The sequence below is a fragment of the Hylobates moloch genome, unplaced genomic scaffold (genome assembly GCF_009828535.3).
Source record: "Hylobates moloch isolate HMO894 unplaced genomic scaffold, HMol_V3 SCAFFOLD_12, whole genome shotgun sequence".
Classification (NCBI taxonomy): Eukaryota; Metazoa; Chordata; class Mammalia; order Primates; family Hylobatidae; genus Hylobates; species Hylobates moloch.
Window position 1 is genome coordinate 95,789,954 of NW_026652287.1, and position 16,556 is coordinate 95,806,509.

The 16,556-nt window shown below is 40.5% G+C and overlaps 2 protein-coding genes across 3 annotated transcripts in view; one reads left to right on the forward strand and one right to left on the reverse strand.

Annotated features, from left to right (window-relative positions):
* The window catches only part of CCDC38 (coiled-coil domain containing 38), a 68,835-nt gene that overhangs the window by 9,162 nt on the left and 43,117 nt on the right, over positions 1 to 16,556 (reverse strand). For both annotated transcript variants that reach the window (XM_032170940.2, XM_058425426.1), the window contains 5 exons: positions 15,113 to 15,211; positions 12,645 to 12,693; positions 5,575 to 5,644; positions 3,455 to 3,606; positions 2,031 to 2,166 (listed from right to left, as the gene is read on the reverse strand). In XM_032170940.2, coding sequence (XP_032026831.1) covers positions 2,031 to 2,166; positions 3,455 to 3,606; positions 5,575 to 5,644; positions 12,645 to 12,693; positions 15,113 to 15,211 — 506 coding nt within the window. The remainder of the gene's footprint in view (positions 1 to 2,030; positions 2,167 to 3,454; positions 3,607 to 5,574; positions 5,645 to 12,644; positions 12,694 to 15,112; positions 15,212 to 16,556) is intronic.
* On the forward strand, positions 9,548 to 9,934 carry LOC131380801 (oocyte-secreted protein 4B-like). The gene has a single exon (XM_058425427.1). The coding sequence runs from the start codon at positions 9,548 to 9,550 to the stop codon at positions 9,932 to 9,934; it is 387 nt and encodes a 128-aa protein (XP_058281410.1).

Below are 16,556 nucleotides of genomic sequence, written 5' to 3' on the forward strand. Positions count from 1 at the left end.
GAAATAAGCCAGACACAAAAGGACCAATATTGTATGATTCTTCTTTGTGATGTACCTAGAATAGTCAAATTCCGAGAGACAGAAAGTAAAATGGTGGTTGACAAGGGCTAGGAGAGGGAGGAATGGAAAGTTATTGTTTAATGGGCATAGAATTTCAGCTTTGCAAGATGAAGAGTTCTGGAGATTGCAAAACAACGTGAATGTACTTAACACTACTGACCTGTACATTTAAAAATGGTTAAGATGTTACATTTTTATGTTGAAAAGATGATGAAAAAGTTGTGGAAATAGTGGTGATGGTTCCACAACATTGAGAATGTACTTAATGCCATTGAATCACGTGCTTAAAATAGCTAAGAGGTAAATTTGGTTATGTATATTGTACCACAGTTTTAAAAAAATGGTTAGAAAAAAACAGCACTGAATTGAAAGGTGGCTATCATCACACCTCTTGGCCCCGGCAATGCACAACCCCATCCCTTACTAACTCAGGGCACTATAACTCCCTAGGAAATGTATGTGTGTGTGGAGGAGCCATAACCAGCTTGTGCTTTTTGTAACCCTGTTCACCTGTAGGTAGGGGAGGACAGTCTTCTTCTGATGCAGTTCTCCCAGTTCTACTTCTGTTTGAAAATCAAGTTCATATCCATAAATGTGATGTTGTGGCAGCCCAGGTCTCACTAACGCAGGCCTCCTTAACAACTGTTTTCAGTACTGACTGAGTGGTTAAGTTAAATATTAAAAGCCAATGCCCTTATACAAAGGCTGGAATGTAACAAAAACCCACCAAGAGTTTTGCCTAGACCTTTCCAGGGTCTTAAAGAATGACAAAATAATGAAGGAATTCTTAACAGGACCCATTTAAGATTAAACAAGTTTTACTGGGGATGAAGAAACTCTCCAGGCCTCCACAGACAAGTTTATTGGGGATCTGAAGGAACTACCCAAACCTCCCTGATTTAGCAGGAGACAAGACAAGGGTAATCACCCCAACATCTGGACCCATTTAGATTAAGTAAATTTACTGAGGCTCCAGAGGAAGGTCTTCAGGACTCAGACCTTAGTTATAGATCAAAAGAAGTTAATCACTCATGTCTTTAGATGAGTGCACACTCACACATAGACATATAGCTTAGAAGGTATATAAGCTCTGGAAAACTTTGTAATTTTGAGTTGGTCTGGCAATAATTTCCAGGCCTTCTCCCTATAACCAGTTACAGAAATAAAAACTGTCTTCCTCCCCAGTTCATCTGCATCTCGTTATTGGGCCACAAGAAATAGCAGCTCAACCCTTAGTTTGGTCCGGAAACAATGTTAGCCTCATATATTAGCTTTGAATTTTTATTTCATTTGAGATTTTTACAAGGTAATCAATGTTAGATGGAGCTGGTTGTGGGTCTAAAAGCTAACCTCATCATTCATTCAACAAACATTTGTTGAGCACAAACTTTAAAGGAACCCTCAACTGAATGAAGAATAGTAAGTCAATCCCTGCACTCGAGGGGGTTTACATCTAGCTGAGAGATGAACTTCTCAATAAGTAAGTGTACTAGCACATATCACAGCTGTTTTGATAATGAGTCTACACAGGCCTGAAGAGGCAAAAATCTAGTACAGGCTCAGTGTTGGGAAAATTTTCTAGTCAGTGTTGAGTCACTGTTAATTGTGTTGATTCATGGCTTCCTCTGTTAATTACTCCTTGAGTTACCACCAAAATGATAACACACAGTGAACTACTACATATGTCTAGGCTCTGAAGAAATGTATTTCGAGGGGGAACTATGGTCAATATCATGCGTTGCAATAGAGCAACGTTTTAAGAGAACCCCAATACCAATTTGAATGCTTTCTGCCTATGTAAATTGGCTATTACATACTGGCAAGATAAATTCCAAGCTCGCTTTCCACTTCTGTCATCAACCTAGGACTTGTGATTTGCTTTAACTCTCCTATTCACATACTTAGGATGCAGGGAATAAAAATTATAATCATGAGCCAAAATGAAATCACCATAGGCAAAGAGTGATTACCTGAGCATCTGAATTAAATTCTCCAAAGCTAAAGAGCTTGGACCTTAATTGCAATTCTGCTGCTTTTTCTTCTTCTCTCACACAGTTAGCTTTAAGCATTTCTTCTTGCTCCGAAAGAAACTCTATGTTGCTATTTCTATTGCAAAAGAAGAAAGAGACCCTCATCTGAAATTTGTGGTTAGTGAAATAACCATCAGTCAGGAGCTTTAACACTCTAGATCATGTGTCAAAATCCATGTAGTGAGCCAAATACAAGTCTGTATTTGAAGACATTGCCAAAGTACATGCAACTTTTCAAGTTAAAATGAGAAAAATACATGCACAAATGCTGTTTTTAACTTCCATAAGAAGGCATTTTCTTCCCCTCCCCTACTTTGGTGGTTCCATTCGAGTTCCCCCAAATAGCAGCAGAGCTGAGGCATCAGGAACCCAATGTTCTCAAATGTGGCTGATAATCAGAATATCTGGGGAGCCAAGAGGGAAAATATAGACTCCTAATTCCCTCACCTAAAGATTCTGATAAGATCCTCTAGAGATAGATTCTATATATCCCCCTTTTCTGCCTACCTGCACCCACCCTGTCCCAGTAAATCTTATTGTGGAGGTGAGTGGAGGGCCATCAGACACTGTGAAGATTGGAAAAGATACAAGGATTAAAAAGTCTCAGAAATGGTATGGGTAGCTGTGAGATAATGATTTTTAGATTCTTCTGAACAAATTAATTTGTTTTGAAGTTAAATGTAGTTTGACCTATTGTTTAAAAAGATTGCCATCTTCTGGCCCAGAAAACTGTTCTGAGAAAAGGTTCTACACATTTTTGCAATGAGTAGATACAAAGATTTATTCTCTGTAATTCAACGCTTTTTCAAGTTTGTAATACTATATATTTTTAGATGAGGAAGGAATTTTGTGAGGGATCAAATCCAGCTGCTTTCTCCTGACAGAAATCCTTTCTATATTCGCCCTGAGATATTGACAGGAACTTTATAAAATTATATAATATTTAATCACAAAAATTACTTTTCTGAGAGTCACGGCCAATGAAAATACATTTGTTAGCATTATCATCCACAGCATGACTTGGTAAAGTAAATGACAGCTAGCCAAGTGATAGGGCAAAAGCTATACCGGACAAAAGGCAGTAGGTACCATTTTAATTCTTTTTAGTCATTTTTCAAAGTATCTTTTATTATTACTAGCTAGGAAAATCTGTTGACAAGTGAAAGGAAGTAGGGACAAAATTAAAGCCAGTCTATTCTGTGTAAATATGACATCTACGTTTTGCACTCCACAACGTAAACTATTAAAAACCCCAGCCTATGTTCACAGAGACCACGAGGAAGGGCCACATGTGAGTGAGTTGGACCCAGGCTCCGGTTAGAAATTGCTTAATGGAATAAATCTACTTGTTTATAATGACTTACGTTTTATCCTGTATAACTTTTTCTCTTTTGTTTACCTCTTCAAGATTTTCATCTACATCTTGGGAATATTGAAACAAAGTAAGATTCTGCTCTTCCAGCTCTCTGAGGACTTGAAGTAACTCCTCTGGTTCCTTGAAATAAAGTGCTGGCTCCTAATTAATCAATAATGAAGAATACAATTTACTTAAAAATATGCTACCTGTGCACATGTGACTTATCTAGAAAATACAGTGGGGTAAAGGAAGACGGTTCTAAGGATGAGGGAGACGCAGGTAGGAACCTGTATGGGAAACTCGCCTATTGCCAAGTGAGAGCTGGCTCTCAGAAAGAGCATATTTGAAGTGTGGGGAGATGAGGGTATTAAAAAAGGGATGGGGAAGAAAAAAGGAAGAAGAGGGCGAGGAAAAGGAGACAAAGCAGAAGAGGAGGCAAGTGCAGGAAAAAGGGAAAGGGAGAAGGAATAGAAGAAAGATGACAGGAAGCTGAGTGAAAGACATTTTCTCCCCACATTTTAATTATTTTATATTTCCTAAATTTTTAAGATGAAGTATGTGTTACCTTAAACATTTTTTCAAAAAATGACTTGGGCATTTGCACACCCATGTTCCTCATTATTCACAATAGCCAAGACATGGAAGCAACCTGAATGTCCATCAATGGATAAATGGATTAAGTCAATGTAGTACACACATACAATGGAATATTATTCAGGCTTCAAAAGGAAAGAAATCAGCTGGGTGTGGTGGCTCACACCTGTAATCCCAGCACTTTGGGAGGCCGAGGTGGGTGGATCATGAGGTCAGGAGTTCAAGACCAGCCTGAGCAAGATGGTGAAACCCCGTCTGTACTAGAAATACAAAAAATAGCCAGTCATGGTGGCGGGTGCCTGTAATCCCAGCTACTCAGGAGGCTGAGGCAGATAATTGCTTGAACTCAGGAGGCAGAGATTTCAGTGAACCGAGATCATGCCACTGCACTTCAGCCTGGGCAACAAGAGCGAAACTCCATCTTGAAAAAAAAAAAAAAAGGAAAGAAATCCTGTCATATGCTATAACATAGATGAACCTTGGATACAGTATGCTAAGTGAAATAAGCCAGGCACCAAAAGACAAATACTGAGTGATTCCACTTACATGAGGTATCTAAAATAGTAAAACTCTTAGAAACAGAATGTAGAATGGCAGTTGCCAGGGGCTATGGGAGGGAGAAAAGAGGAGTTGTTTAATAAGTATAGAGTTTCTATTTTGCAAAATCAGAAAGTTCTAGAGATCTGTTGCTTATAGTTGACACTACTGTACTGCACACTTAAAATGGCTGAAATGGTAAATTTTTTTTTTTTTTTTTGAGACGGAGTCTCGCTCTGTCGCCCAGGCGGGAGTGCAGTGGCGCAATCTCGGCTCACTGCAAGCTCCGCCTCCCGGGTTCACGCCATTCTCCTGCCTCAGCCTCTCCGAGTAGCTGGGACTACAGGCGCCCGCCACCACGCCCGGCTAATTTTTTTGTATTTTTAGTAGAGACGGGGTTTCACTGTGGTCTCGATCTCCTGACCTCGTGATCCACCCGCCTCGGCCTCCCAAAGTGCTGGGATTACAAGCGTGAGCCACCACGCCTGGCCGGTAAATTTTTTATATGTTTATTTGTCACAATTTTTTAAAAAGATGACTTGGATGAGGTGTGTAATATACAACAATGAATGGTATTTGTTGTCCCTTTTGAGTTTCTGTGGTTGCATTTAGGGTGGGGTTAGCTCAAAGTCAATCTTGCAGCAATAAAGTGTTGTTTTGTTGAAGGCCTATTTATTTTACGGTTCAGCTACCCAATACATCTCAAGTCCCAATAAAATGCAATCAGAAAGTGGCTATTTTTACAGGAAGATTGTAGATTATATATATACATATATAAAACCTAAATCATTACCTTCTTCTACATAATCATTTGTTATAAAATGTCTTATGACAGATAGATTATACATCCAACTGGAGAATAGTATCAAAATTATATTTCTTTCTGGAAGGTTTGTGCAATATTTTGAATAAAATATTTTAATTTCAAAAGAATAAATGATCGTCAGTATTTTTCACCAAACATGATATTTAAACCAGCAAATATAATCTGGTTACCAAATCAAAGTCCATTTCATCATCTAAAAGGAAATCCAAACTGTCTTCTGAACCGAAACTTTCAGCCAGGCTGTAAAAGAAAAAAGAAAAAGAAAATGTCTGATTTGTGAGCCATTTTCTGTCAACAGGTTTGCATTCCTTTCTAAATTGTCCTTGGAACCCGACTGTAACATAATTATTTTCAATAGCAGGTTTAGCCTTTTAGAGAATCGCTGATTGCAGAAATCAATGGATTCCATGAATATACAAAAGAAAATTGGATTCTGTCCCAGACAAAGCTGACAAACACAAACAATGAGACCACATGGGAGGGCCATACCATATGGTACCAATTATTTGAGGCACATCTATAAAGTAAGGTAACTTTATTTTTAAAGAAACACTTGACAGCCTACATTGCCTCATCCTTTTGTCCTTTTAATGCATTCTTCTTGAGAATCTAAATGTGCTCTACTGCTCAAAATGAAAGCTGTATCACAGCCTTCTGACTGTCCCCAAGTAAGGCAATGCTTCTCTCTTTAAGAGCAGATTTTACTTCTCAAAATGTCTTCCAATCAGGCTGACAAAATGTTAGGTGGGGCAATGGACAATGAGGTACCTCCTTAAAGCATAATCATGTGGCTTGGAAAGTGGCTCTGGAAAAATCCTGTAAGAAAGATCATTGGAAACTGATTGCAATATTAAAGAAGCAGGGATAGGGAGAGAGTAAGTTGGCTGTTGGTGTGATCTAGGTCATTAACACTTTCAGATAGAGGGCAGTGACAATGGCAACGATGAGTAAGTGTGTGGGGAGGGAGGAGAATTTAGAGATATATGGAAGAATGAAATCATGGGAACCAAAAATAGAAAGGGCTCTTGGGGCCATAAGAGAAGAGACAAAGATGACTCCAACATTTGTGGTCTGGAGCCTGGAAAAATGGAGGTAGCACTCACAGGAAGGAAAACGGCTTACAGATGGGATAAGAAAAAGATTAATATTTGCTTTATTCATGTTGAGTTTCAGGGGACAAAATACACACCTGGAGCTGCCTATTGAGTAGTTGGAGAGAAGGTGTGGGAAAACAGAAAGGGCCAGGGACATAGATGAATTTTAGGGAAACATACCCTGAGAAAGCATTTGACATTACAGTCCACCCTTCTCTGCTCTTGGGTTGAGTGACATCACTTTCTAATCACTCTCTTCCCACCTCTTTGATACTCTTGTGGTCTTTTGGGGCTCCTCCTCAGTCTTCTTGCCTTTTCCTTCTACCCATTCTTTTGGGAAGACCTCATCCCTCTCGTGGATTCAACCACTGCTAATACACTAATGACTCTCACATCTCTATCTCTTTCTTGAGCTCTAGATTTCAATGTCCAACCTTCAACTGGACGTCACTACCCACATGGCTGTCCCATAGGGAACTAAAATGAACATCCAGAATCACACTCTTTCTCTTCTTCCTCAGGCAGGCCTGCTCCTCTTACTGGGTTCCCAATATTATTGGATGGCAAGACCATGCACCCAGTTGCCATGCTAGAACTCTGGGAGTTATCTGTAACCACTCTCTTTTCCTGACACTTCCCTCAATCTTTACATAAGCCATTCAAAGTCCTGTCAGTGCCACTTCCCTGATGTCTCTCACAGCCTTTCCTTCTTTGTTCCCGATGCCATTATCTAGTTTAGGCAGTCCAATCTCTCTCACCTGAATTGTGATAATAAGCTCCTAAACTGGCCACTGTACCTCTAGTTTTGTCCTCCACCATTTCATTCTCTAAAATACTGCCACATCCATCTTTCTAAAGTGCAAATAGGATTGGGTCTCTGTCACACTCTTGTTTAAAACATTCAGTATCTCCCCAGGGCCCTTGAGACAAAGCACAGACTGCTGAGATAGATAGCATCACCACTTCCCTGCTCATGGTGCAGTGCCCATGTACTCCTTGAGCCTCTCCCCCTTTTACCCTGAATGATAAACCTGCCATTCTGAACAGAGCCAAGCTCTGTCATCTCTGTACCAGAAAGCACTCCCTCTTCCAGAGCTTGTCCTCACTAACTCCTCCTCCTCTTATAGACTCAGCTTAGAGGCATCCTGTTCTGAAGCACATTCACTGATCCTTCCCTTGCCCTCCCATGCCCTCACCTCTCCTCTGGGTTAAGAGTCCTACCTTTGCATGCCTGTGGCACTCTGCACTTATCCTTCTAATAACATTATCACATTGTATTGCAATCAACTTGTCTGTCTTCCTCCCTAAATGGTAAGCCCCTTGAGGGCAGAGATTGTCTTTTATTTATTATTGGGGCACTCAATAAATACTTGTTGAATGAATGGATGAGACTAGGAGAGTGGTGAGCTTTCTGAGGTAGCGAATGGTGTCTGCATGTTACTGTGTGCATCTAGATGCAGAAAAGGCATTTGGCAGGATTCAACACTCATTTTGATAAAAACTTTCAGGAAAACTGGAACAGAGAAGAACTTTCTTAACTTGATAGAGTATGTACATCTACAAAAATCCTCCAGCTAACATACTTAATGGTGAAAAACTGAATCCTTTTAAGACTGGGAACAAGACAAAGATATCTGCTCCCTCTACTCTTATTCAACATCTAAAGTTCTACCCATTGCAATAAAGCAAGAAAAAGAGATAAAAGGCATAAAAATCAGAAAGGAAGAAATAAAGCTGTCCCTATGTGCAAATGACATAATGGTCTACATAGAAAATCCAAAGGAGTCTTTAAAAACAAACCAAAACTCTTGAACTAATAAGTGAGTTCAGTATGGTCAGGGTATACAATCAATTGTATTTCTCTGTCTTTAAAAACAAAACAAAATTCTTGAACTAATAAGTGAGTTCAGTATGGTCAGGGTATACAATCAATTGTATTTCTCTGTATTAGCAATGACTGCATGGACACCAAAATACAAAGTACAATACCATTTACAATTGTTCAAAAAGAAAAGACAAAAATATTTTGCTATAAATCTAACAGAACATGTATAGGATTTGTAAGCTGAAAACTACAGAAGGTTGAAGAAATCAAAGAAGATCTAAACAAATGGAGAGGCAGACTGTGTTTATGGACTGGAAAATGTAACATAGTAAAGAAATCAATTATCCCCAAATTGATATACAGGTTTGTGTTAGTTTCCTAGGGCTGATGTAACAAACAACAGCTTAAAGCAACAGTAACTTATTCTCTCACAGTTCTGGAGGCTAGAAGTCAAAAATGAAGGTGTCAACAGGCCATGTTCTCTCTGAGGGCTCCAGGGAAGAATCTATTAATGCCTTTCTCTAAGCTGCTCCTATTGCCAGCAGTCCTTGGCTTGCAGCCACATCACTTCAATCTCTGTCTCTGTCATCACATGGCATTCTCCCTGTGTCTCTGTGTCTCTTCTATTGTAAGGACACCAGTCATACTGAATTAAGGGTCTACCCTAATGACTTCATCTTACTTTGATTACGTCTGCAAAGGTGTAATAAAAAATTTATATTTTTTCCAGATAAGGTCATGTACATAGTACCACGGGTTAGGACTTCTACATATCTTTGTGGGGGACATAATTCAACCCATAAAAAGGCTTAACACAATTCCCATCATAATTCCAGAAAGTTTTTTTGTAGATATAGATAAGGTTATTTTAAAATTTATATAAAAAGAAAAAGGAGCTAGAATAGCCAACACAGTTTTGAAAAAGAGAAATTACATAAGAAGTCTCCCTGACCTTGAGACTAATAGCTACAGGCCATTTCCTGTTCCCTGTGTTGTGTCTTGGAATCTGGAGCAATGAAGACCTCTGTGCTCTTAGGCGGGTCCTTCCTGTTTTCTCTATTGTTTTGGAATTCTTCTGGACTCAACCCAGTCCTAAGACACAGATCTTCAGTGGATAAAGAAGACACTGTTTGGACTGCAGCAATGACTGAGTTGACTACTGATGGCTTAGGTCACTGTCTGACTTGCAATAGTTTCAACATGTTCTGATGATTGGTTGTTAGAATGAAAATAAGGCCCTTTGATAACAACACAGAAATTAAAACTGGTGACATACACCTGGGAGATAACTGTCCTGTAACAAGACCGTTGCCATTTAACTATGAGTTTTCTTATCCTGTCACTTCTTGTGGGATCAAGAAAATTATGTTCCAAAGAAATGATGTTGCTATATTATCAGAGATCAGTTACAGACCAGTGCTGCATACTACCTATAAATTTCCAGTGGTTTGCTTTGTAAAGAGCCTTAAATTCCCATCTGTGATGCATTTTGGAATGAGTGGATTTGATGTCAACACCTTGAAAGATATCACTCAAAACACAGAAGAACAAGAGTCATCAGCTCCCACACAAAGTAAAACATGTAAACCTCATTTTAGCAGTGTTAATTAGGAGCAACTATCCAGGAGTCACAGCATCAGTAATGCCTGTGTTATAACATCCTATCCTCCCTAAGGCACGGGAGCAAGTGGTACGTACTTGTCTGAGAACCAGTTCCATTAATATCATGGTTGTATCTGTCCAAAGATAAGTAGCAGTATGTTACCAGTTTCACTACCTTTGGAGTTTTGGATAACATATCTATACTGTGATATTTACACCTTTTAATGAGTTAATTTTAAGGGTAATTGCCATTCTAACTTTGTATGTGAAATCAAGGCCATACATAATAAATGCCTATACTAAAAACAAACAAATAAACAACAACAACAACAAAACTAATAGCTACAGTAATCAAGATCATGTGGCGGGACAGCCACATAGATCAATGGAACAGAATAGAGAATCCAGAAATAGCCCCCAACAAATATGCCTAAGTGATTTTTGACAAAGGTGCAAAAGCAATTCAATGAAAGAAGCCATTTCAACAAATGGTGCAGGAGCAATTGATATACACAGGCAAAAAAGCACCATCACCACAATCTAAACCTCACACCTTATACAAAAATTAACTCAAAATGGAAAACGGATCACAAACTTAATGTAAAACTATAAAACCCTTAAGAAAAAATATGGAAAAAAATCTTTGAGTCTTAGGGTAGGGAAAATGTTTTAGAATTGACACCAAAAGCATGAACTATAAAAGAAAAAATTCATAACTTGAAATTCATCAAAATTAAAACTTTCACTCTACAAAAGAGCCTATTAAGAGGATAAAAAAGACAATCTACACACTCAGAGAAATTCTTTGCAAACCACATATCCCCAAAGGACTAGTATCTAATATATACAGAATTTTCAAAATCCAACAATTTTTAAAAAAGGCAATTCAGTTAGAAAGTGAGCAAAAGACATGAATAGATATTTCATCAGAGGATATAAAGATGCAAACAAGCACACGACAAGATGCGCAACATCATTAGCTACTAGGAAAATCAATTAATACCTACCAGAATAATTAAAATAAAAGACAGTGAAAACACCAAATGCTGCTGAGGATATGAAGAAACTGGACCCCACATACAATGCTAGTGGGAATGTAAAGTGATATAGCCGCTCTGAGAAACAACTTAGCAATCTCTTTAAAAACTGAACATGCGGCCGGGCGTGGTGGCTCACGCCTGTAATCCCAGCACTTTGAAGGCCAAGACGGGTGGATCACCTGAGGTGGGAAGTTCGAGACCAGCCTGACCAACATGGTGAAACCCCATCTCTACTAAAATAACAAAAATTAGTTGGGCGCGGTGGCAGGCACCTGTATTCCCAGTTACTCAGGAAGCTGAGACAAGAGAATTGCTTGAACCTGGGAGGTGGAGGTTGCAGTGAGCAGAGAATGTGCCATTACACTCCAGCCTGGGTGACAGAGCGAGACTCCATCTCAGAAAGGAAACAAACAAACAAACAAACAAACAAAAAAACACTGAACACACATCTACCATCCAATCAGGCATTACATTATAATTATTCCAGAGAAGTGAAAATTATGTTCACACAAAAGGTTGAACAAAGATATTTATAGCAACTTTATTCATTATATCCCCAAACTAAAAATAATCCAGATGGTCTCCAATGAGCAAATAGTTAAACTGTAGCATGTCCATACCATAGTATACTACTCATCAATAAAAAGGAACCAACTATTGATAGACAAAACAACTTAAGTGAATCTCCAGAGAATTATGCTTAGTAAAATAACCCAATCCCAAAGGATTACATACTGTAGGATTCCATTTATAGAACATTCTTGGAATAACACAATCATAGAAATGGAGAAGACATTGGTGGTTGCCAGGGTTTAAGGGGAGGTGGGAGAGGGAAGTGGGTGTGACTATAAAAGGGCAACATGAAGAACCCTGCGCTAATGTTCTGTATTTGATGGCATCCATGTCAATATCCTGGTTATGGTATTGTGCTACAGTTTTGCAAGATGATACCATTGGAGGAAACTGGGTAAAGGGTATATGGAGTCTCTCTCTACTATTTCTTACAATTGCACATGAATCTCAAACGATCTCAAAATGAACATTTAATTACAAAAAAATAGTGATTGCCAAGTGCCACAGAAGTGGATGTCTAGAATTCAGAGGGTGCCTAGAATTCACAGCAAAATGTTTATGTTTCTCTCAGTGATTGTCATGATACTGTGATGCTGGCCCAGATCCCTTCTTCTGGGCTGGTGTACCCATCCCAGGCATCAACATATTTTCTTAAAGAAGCTCTCTTGGGGTAGTAAGGGTTGAGAACGAGTGACTTCTGAAATAATGAGTACAAATGAGTGAACAATTAAGTGAGGGGGAAAACAACAACAAAAAAAATACTTTATGATCCTAATTGCAGGAATTTTGAATCACATGGTGCAATTGCAAACACAAAGGCTAGCAGAATAGCTTAATAAAAAATAGGGCAGTGGGTTCTAAGAAGCAAAGACCCAAGATGCCTGGGGGGGGGTGCAGATAGTTTCTGCAAATAATAGTTGTAGATACTTAACAAAGAATGGAGAGAGGCCTGTGAGATCTCAGGAGTGCACAGAAATGGCACCATTACTTCCAGGATCTCTTACAACAGTTATGGATGCATGACATATACGTTGGGAAAAGGCTAAAAGTTATTTGCCTAAAACCATTCCCAGTTTCCAAGGGAGTTAGTCAAGTATATACTGTACTTTGATTTCCTTTTCTCTGGAGTGCAAGTCAGGCTTCTGATTGGCTTTCCTGTTTAAAATGTCCAGGTGAGTCCATGCCGTTGGTGATGGTGGAGTGAAGAGAAATAACATGGAATTAGAAATGAGCCCGTGCACTTGGCGCAAGGTATTCATTTTTCTGCACAGACATGCCCATTACTTTTTTTTTAAAAAAAATTATTTTATTATTGGAATGATAATTGCATAGAAAATGGAGGTCTTTTATTCTATTGAAACTGAGTTGCACACCTAAGAGTAAAATGAAAGGCACAGACTCTTCTAAATGCCTCAGGCAGAGATCACATTTTTGGCTTTTCCCTCCAGAGCCCTCACTGTCTATAACTATATATCACTCACCCCATTGTAGTGTGTAGTTCTGGGATGCAAAACTATGTACTATTTGTCTTTGTATACGTGGGGTCTTGAAGAGCACCTGAAACATTTATGTCTTCAATAAATACATGGTGAGTAAAGGAAAGAAGGGAAAAAAAATGGATGAAGAACCAACCAGATGGGTCCCATCACCATCTTATTATTACTATGGACTCAGCTTTTTTTTTTTTTTTTTTTTTTGAGATGGAGTTTCACTCTTGTCACCCGGGCTGGAGTGCAATGGCATGATCTCGGCTCATTGCAACCTCCGTCTCCCAGGTTCAAGCAATTCTCCTGCCTCAGCCTCCTAAGTAGCTGGGATTACAGGTGCCTGCCACCACGCCCGGCTAATTTTTGTATTTTTAGTAGAGACGGGGTTTCACCATGGTGGCAAGGCTGATCTCAAACTCCTGACCTCGGGAGATCCACCCACCTCAGCCTCCCAAAGTGCTGGGATTACAGGCATGAGCCCCTGCGCCTGGCCTGTCTCAGCTTTTAAGCTGGTACCCTAACATGTACTACTAAAAAGTATTGTTAAGAGGTGTTATTTAAACTGAGAAACTTCTATATTCAAAATTTCAAAGAGAAGGGAACATGGACACCACCTCCCACTCCCTTTACCCCACCCCTGCCCCCACACCCTACTCAGGATCCTCCAACAGGCAAAGTAATACGTCTTAAAGTGAGCCAAAGTGGCCTCACAACCCAAAAGAATTTACTTTTCAATCAGCTGGCCAGATGCACAAGGCTTCAGGCTTACACCAGGGTCATTTCTGGGCAGGCAACTTGTATTCCTGACCTTTATCCCACTACTAAATACATCCCAAGGTTGATAGCAGGATACAGGAGAAAAGGAGTCCCCAGGAGTCAGCCTGTATTGGGGGCTACAAACTCAGATGGATACAGGGCAGTGCAGGTAAAGGAGTGGAGTGGACCCAGTAAGGACAAAGCAACTGGAGAGATCAGACCCCTCCCACGGCAAAGTTCCCAACTTGATCCCAGACTTCAGATCTTGTGGTTTTCAAGAGAAGATAGAAATATAGATTTTTTTCATGACATATGCTTATTTTACTATATTTATTTATTTATTTATTTATTTATTTATCTATCTATCTATCTATCTATTTGAGACAGGGTCTCACTCTGTTACCCGGGCTGGAGTGCAGTGGCACAGCACCATCACCGCTTGCCGCGGCCTCAATTTGCTGGGCTCAAGCGATCCTCCCACCTCAACCTCCTCAGCAGCTGGGACTATAGGCGTATACCACCACACCCAGCTAATTTTTGTATTTTTGGCAGATACGGGGTTTCACCATGCTGCCCAGGCTGTTCTTGAACTCCTGGGCTCAAGTGATCCACCTGCCTCAGCCTCCCAAAGTGCTGGGATTAAAGGTGTGAGCCACCATGCCTAGCCTACATGTGCTGATTTGTAAACATTGGCCACCAAGCCAAACAACACCAAAACACTGGGGCCAGATAGCACAGCCCAGTGGGCCAAATCTCTGGTCTGACTTTGTGATGCAGAGTGGGAGGAGGAGGGTCATTCCACCTGGGAGGGATGGTGATAGTGAAGGACTTCTTGGCGTTGATGGTGGGTAGGTTAGAGCTACTTCTGCTCTAAATTAATCCTTTTCCCAAGGGTTAATTCTCTCAATCACCGGCCAAAGGCAGTCACCTCATTGCAAATGGCCTGGTTTTCTGGGCCCTGGGAGTGGGCCTGCCAACAGCAGAAGGCAGGCCCCCGCCAGAGAAACAAGGGGCCTCAGCTTGGAAGGACTTCAGGACATGTGCTGGTCAGCCAGGGGATGTCTCAGGGGCCCTCTTCCTCTGATTCTCTGCCGATTTTATCCACTCGTGCACCTCTTGGCATTTTGTGATAACATGAGAGACAGAAGCAGAGCCCCTGGCTGCTAGGATCGAGGGTGGGGTGGGAGAGAAGCAGAGCCCCCGGCTGCTAGGATTGAGGGTGGGGTGGGCACAGCCCTCCGTTTTCCAGGTTGGCTTGTAGTCCTCTATCTCCACTTTGAGATGGACACATTCTCAGGTTTTACTTTCATGAGTCCCAAATCTACCTTTACCTTGGCTGTCTCTTCCCTGAGAAGCATCTTCTGAAAGGACGGCTGTCCTCCCGGACTCCTCAAGGATGCCTTCCTTTTTACTTGAATGTAATGATAATTCTAGAAATGGAAAATGAAGAGGAGAGAGAAAGAGAAAGATGGGGGGAAAAAAACACTGCGGAGAAAGAGAGCTTTGTCTCAGGGTGAAGATAGAGTTATTGTCAAAACTTCCAGGGACAGAAATATAAGTTGGAGGCATCATCAACCAGCAAACGTAATATGCAGATGGTAATATGCAAACGCAATATGCAGATAGTAAGGGCTGGTCCCTGGGATAGGAGAATGTGTGAGAACTGACTGGTAGGGCGCTAGGACATCTCCATTTTCAACATCCACCTGTCGTAACTCCTTAAATCCCAAATGTTAGCTTTCAAGCCTCTGGACTGACAGACTTAACTAGTTTCTGAACATTCTCTATTTGGATCATGAACCCAGAAGAAATTTTTTTTATTTTTTATTTTTTTTGGGGGACAGGGTCTTGTTCTGTTACCCAGGCTGGAGTTCAGTGGCACCATCACAGCTCACTGCAGCCTTGACCTCCTGGGCTCAATCCATCCTCCCACCTCAGCCTCCTGAGTAGCTGGGACTACAGGTGTTCACCAGTATGCCTGGCTAAGTTTTGTATTTTTTTTGAGAGATAGGGTTTCACCATGTTGCCCAGGCTGGTCTCCAAATCCTGGGCTCAAGCACCCTGCCTGCCTTGGCCTCCCAAATTGTTGGGATTACAGGATGGAACTACCGCACCTGGCCCCAGAAGGACTGAATCTTAAGTTGCTGAATGCAAATACTTCTTGGTTTTTTTTCCCACTTGTTTTCCCTCTTGTGCAACACCCTTTAGCTTTAACAAGATTTTTTCATGTGCTCAACACTTTACACATATGACCTAATTTAATCACACTTGGCACAGTGAGAGACCTAGGGAACTCAGCAGGGAAACCATTAATGGTGTGTTGGTAAAGGTTTAACAACCAACTCTCTAGAAAGCAAATTCCCCCTGATTTGTAGTTTGCCAATTTCTGTGTTGTAAATGCTCCAATCCTGGAGTAGTGGCGTCAGTTCTCAGCTGGGCCGCCCCTGGTTCCCATCCCTGCACTGCATCCTGGAAACTCCTTCCAGGTAGTAAGCTGAGGCAATCCTAGGGCTCACCTCCCTGGCTTCCCCTCTCCAAGGGATCACTCTGCTTTTTTTTTTTTTTTTTTTTTTGAGACGGAGTCTCACTCTGCTTTACTGTTTGACGTCCAGTGTCTGAAAATTCTTGTTTCATATATTTATCCAGTTTTTCAGGCAAAAGGTTAAGTCTGGTCCTGGTTACCCCAGTGTTAGTTGAAAGTGCAAATCATCCCCTTTCATTTGTGACCTCGCTTTCACTTATTACATTTTTTTTTTTTTTTTTTTTTTTTTTTTT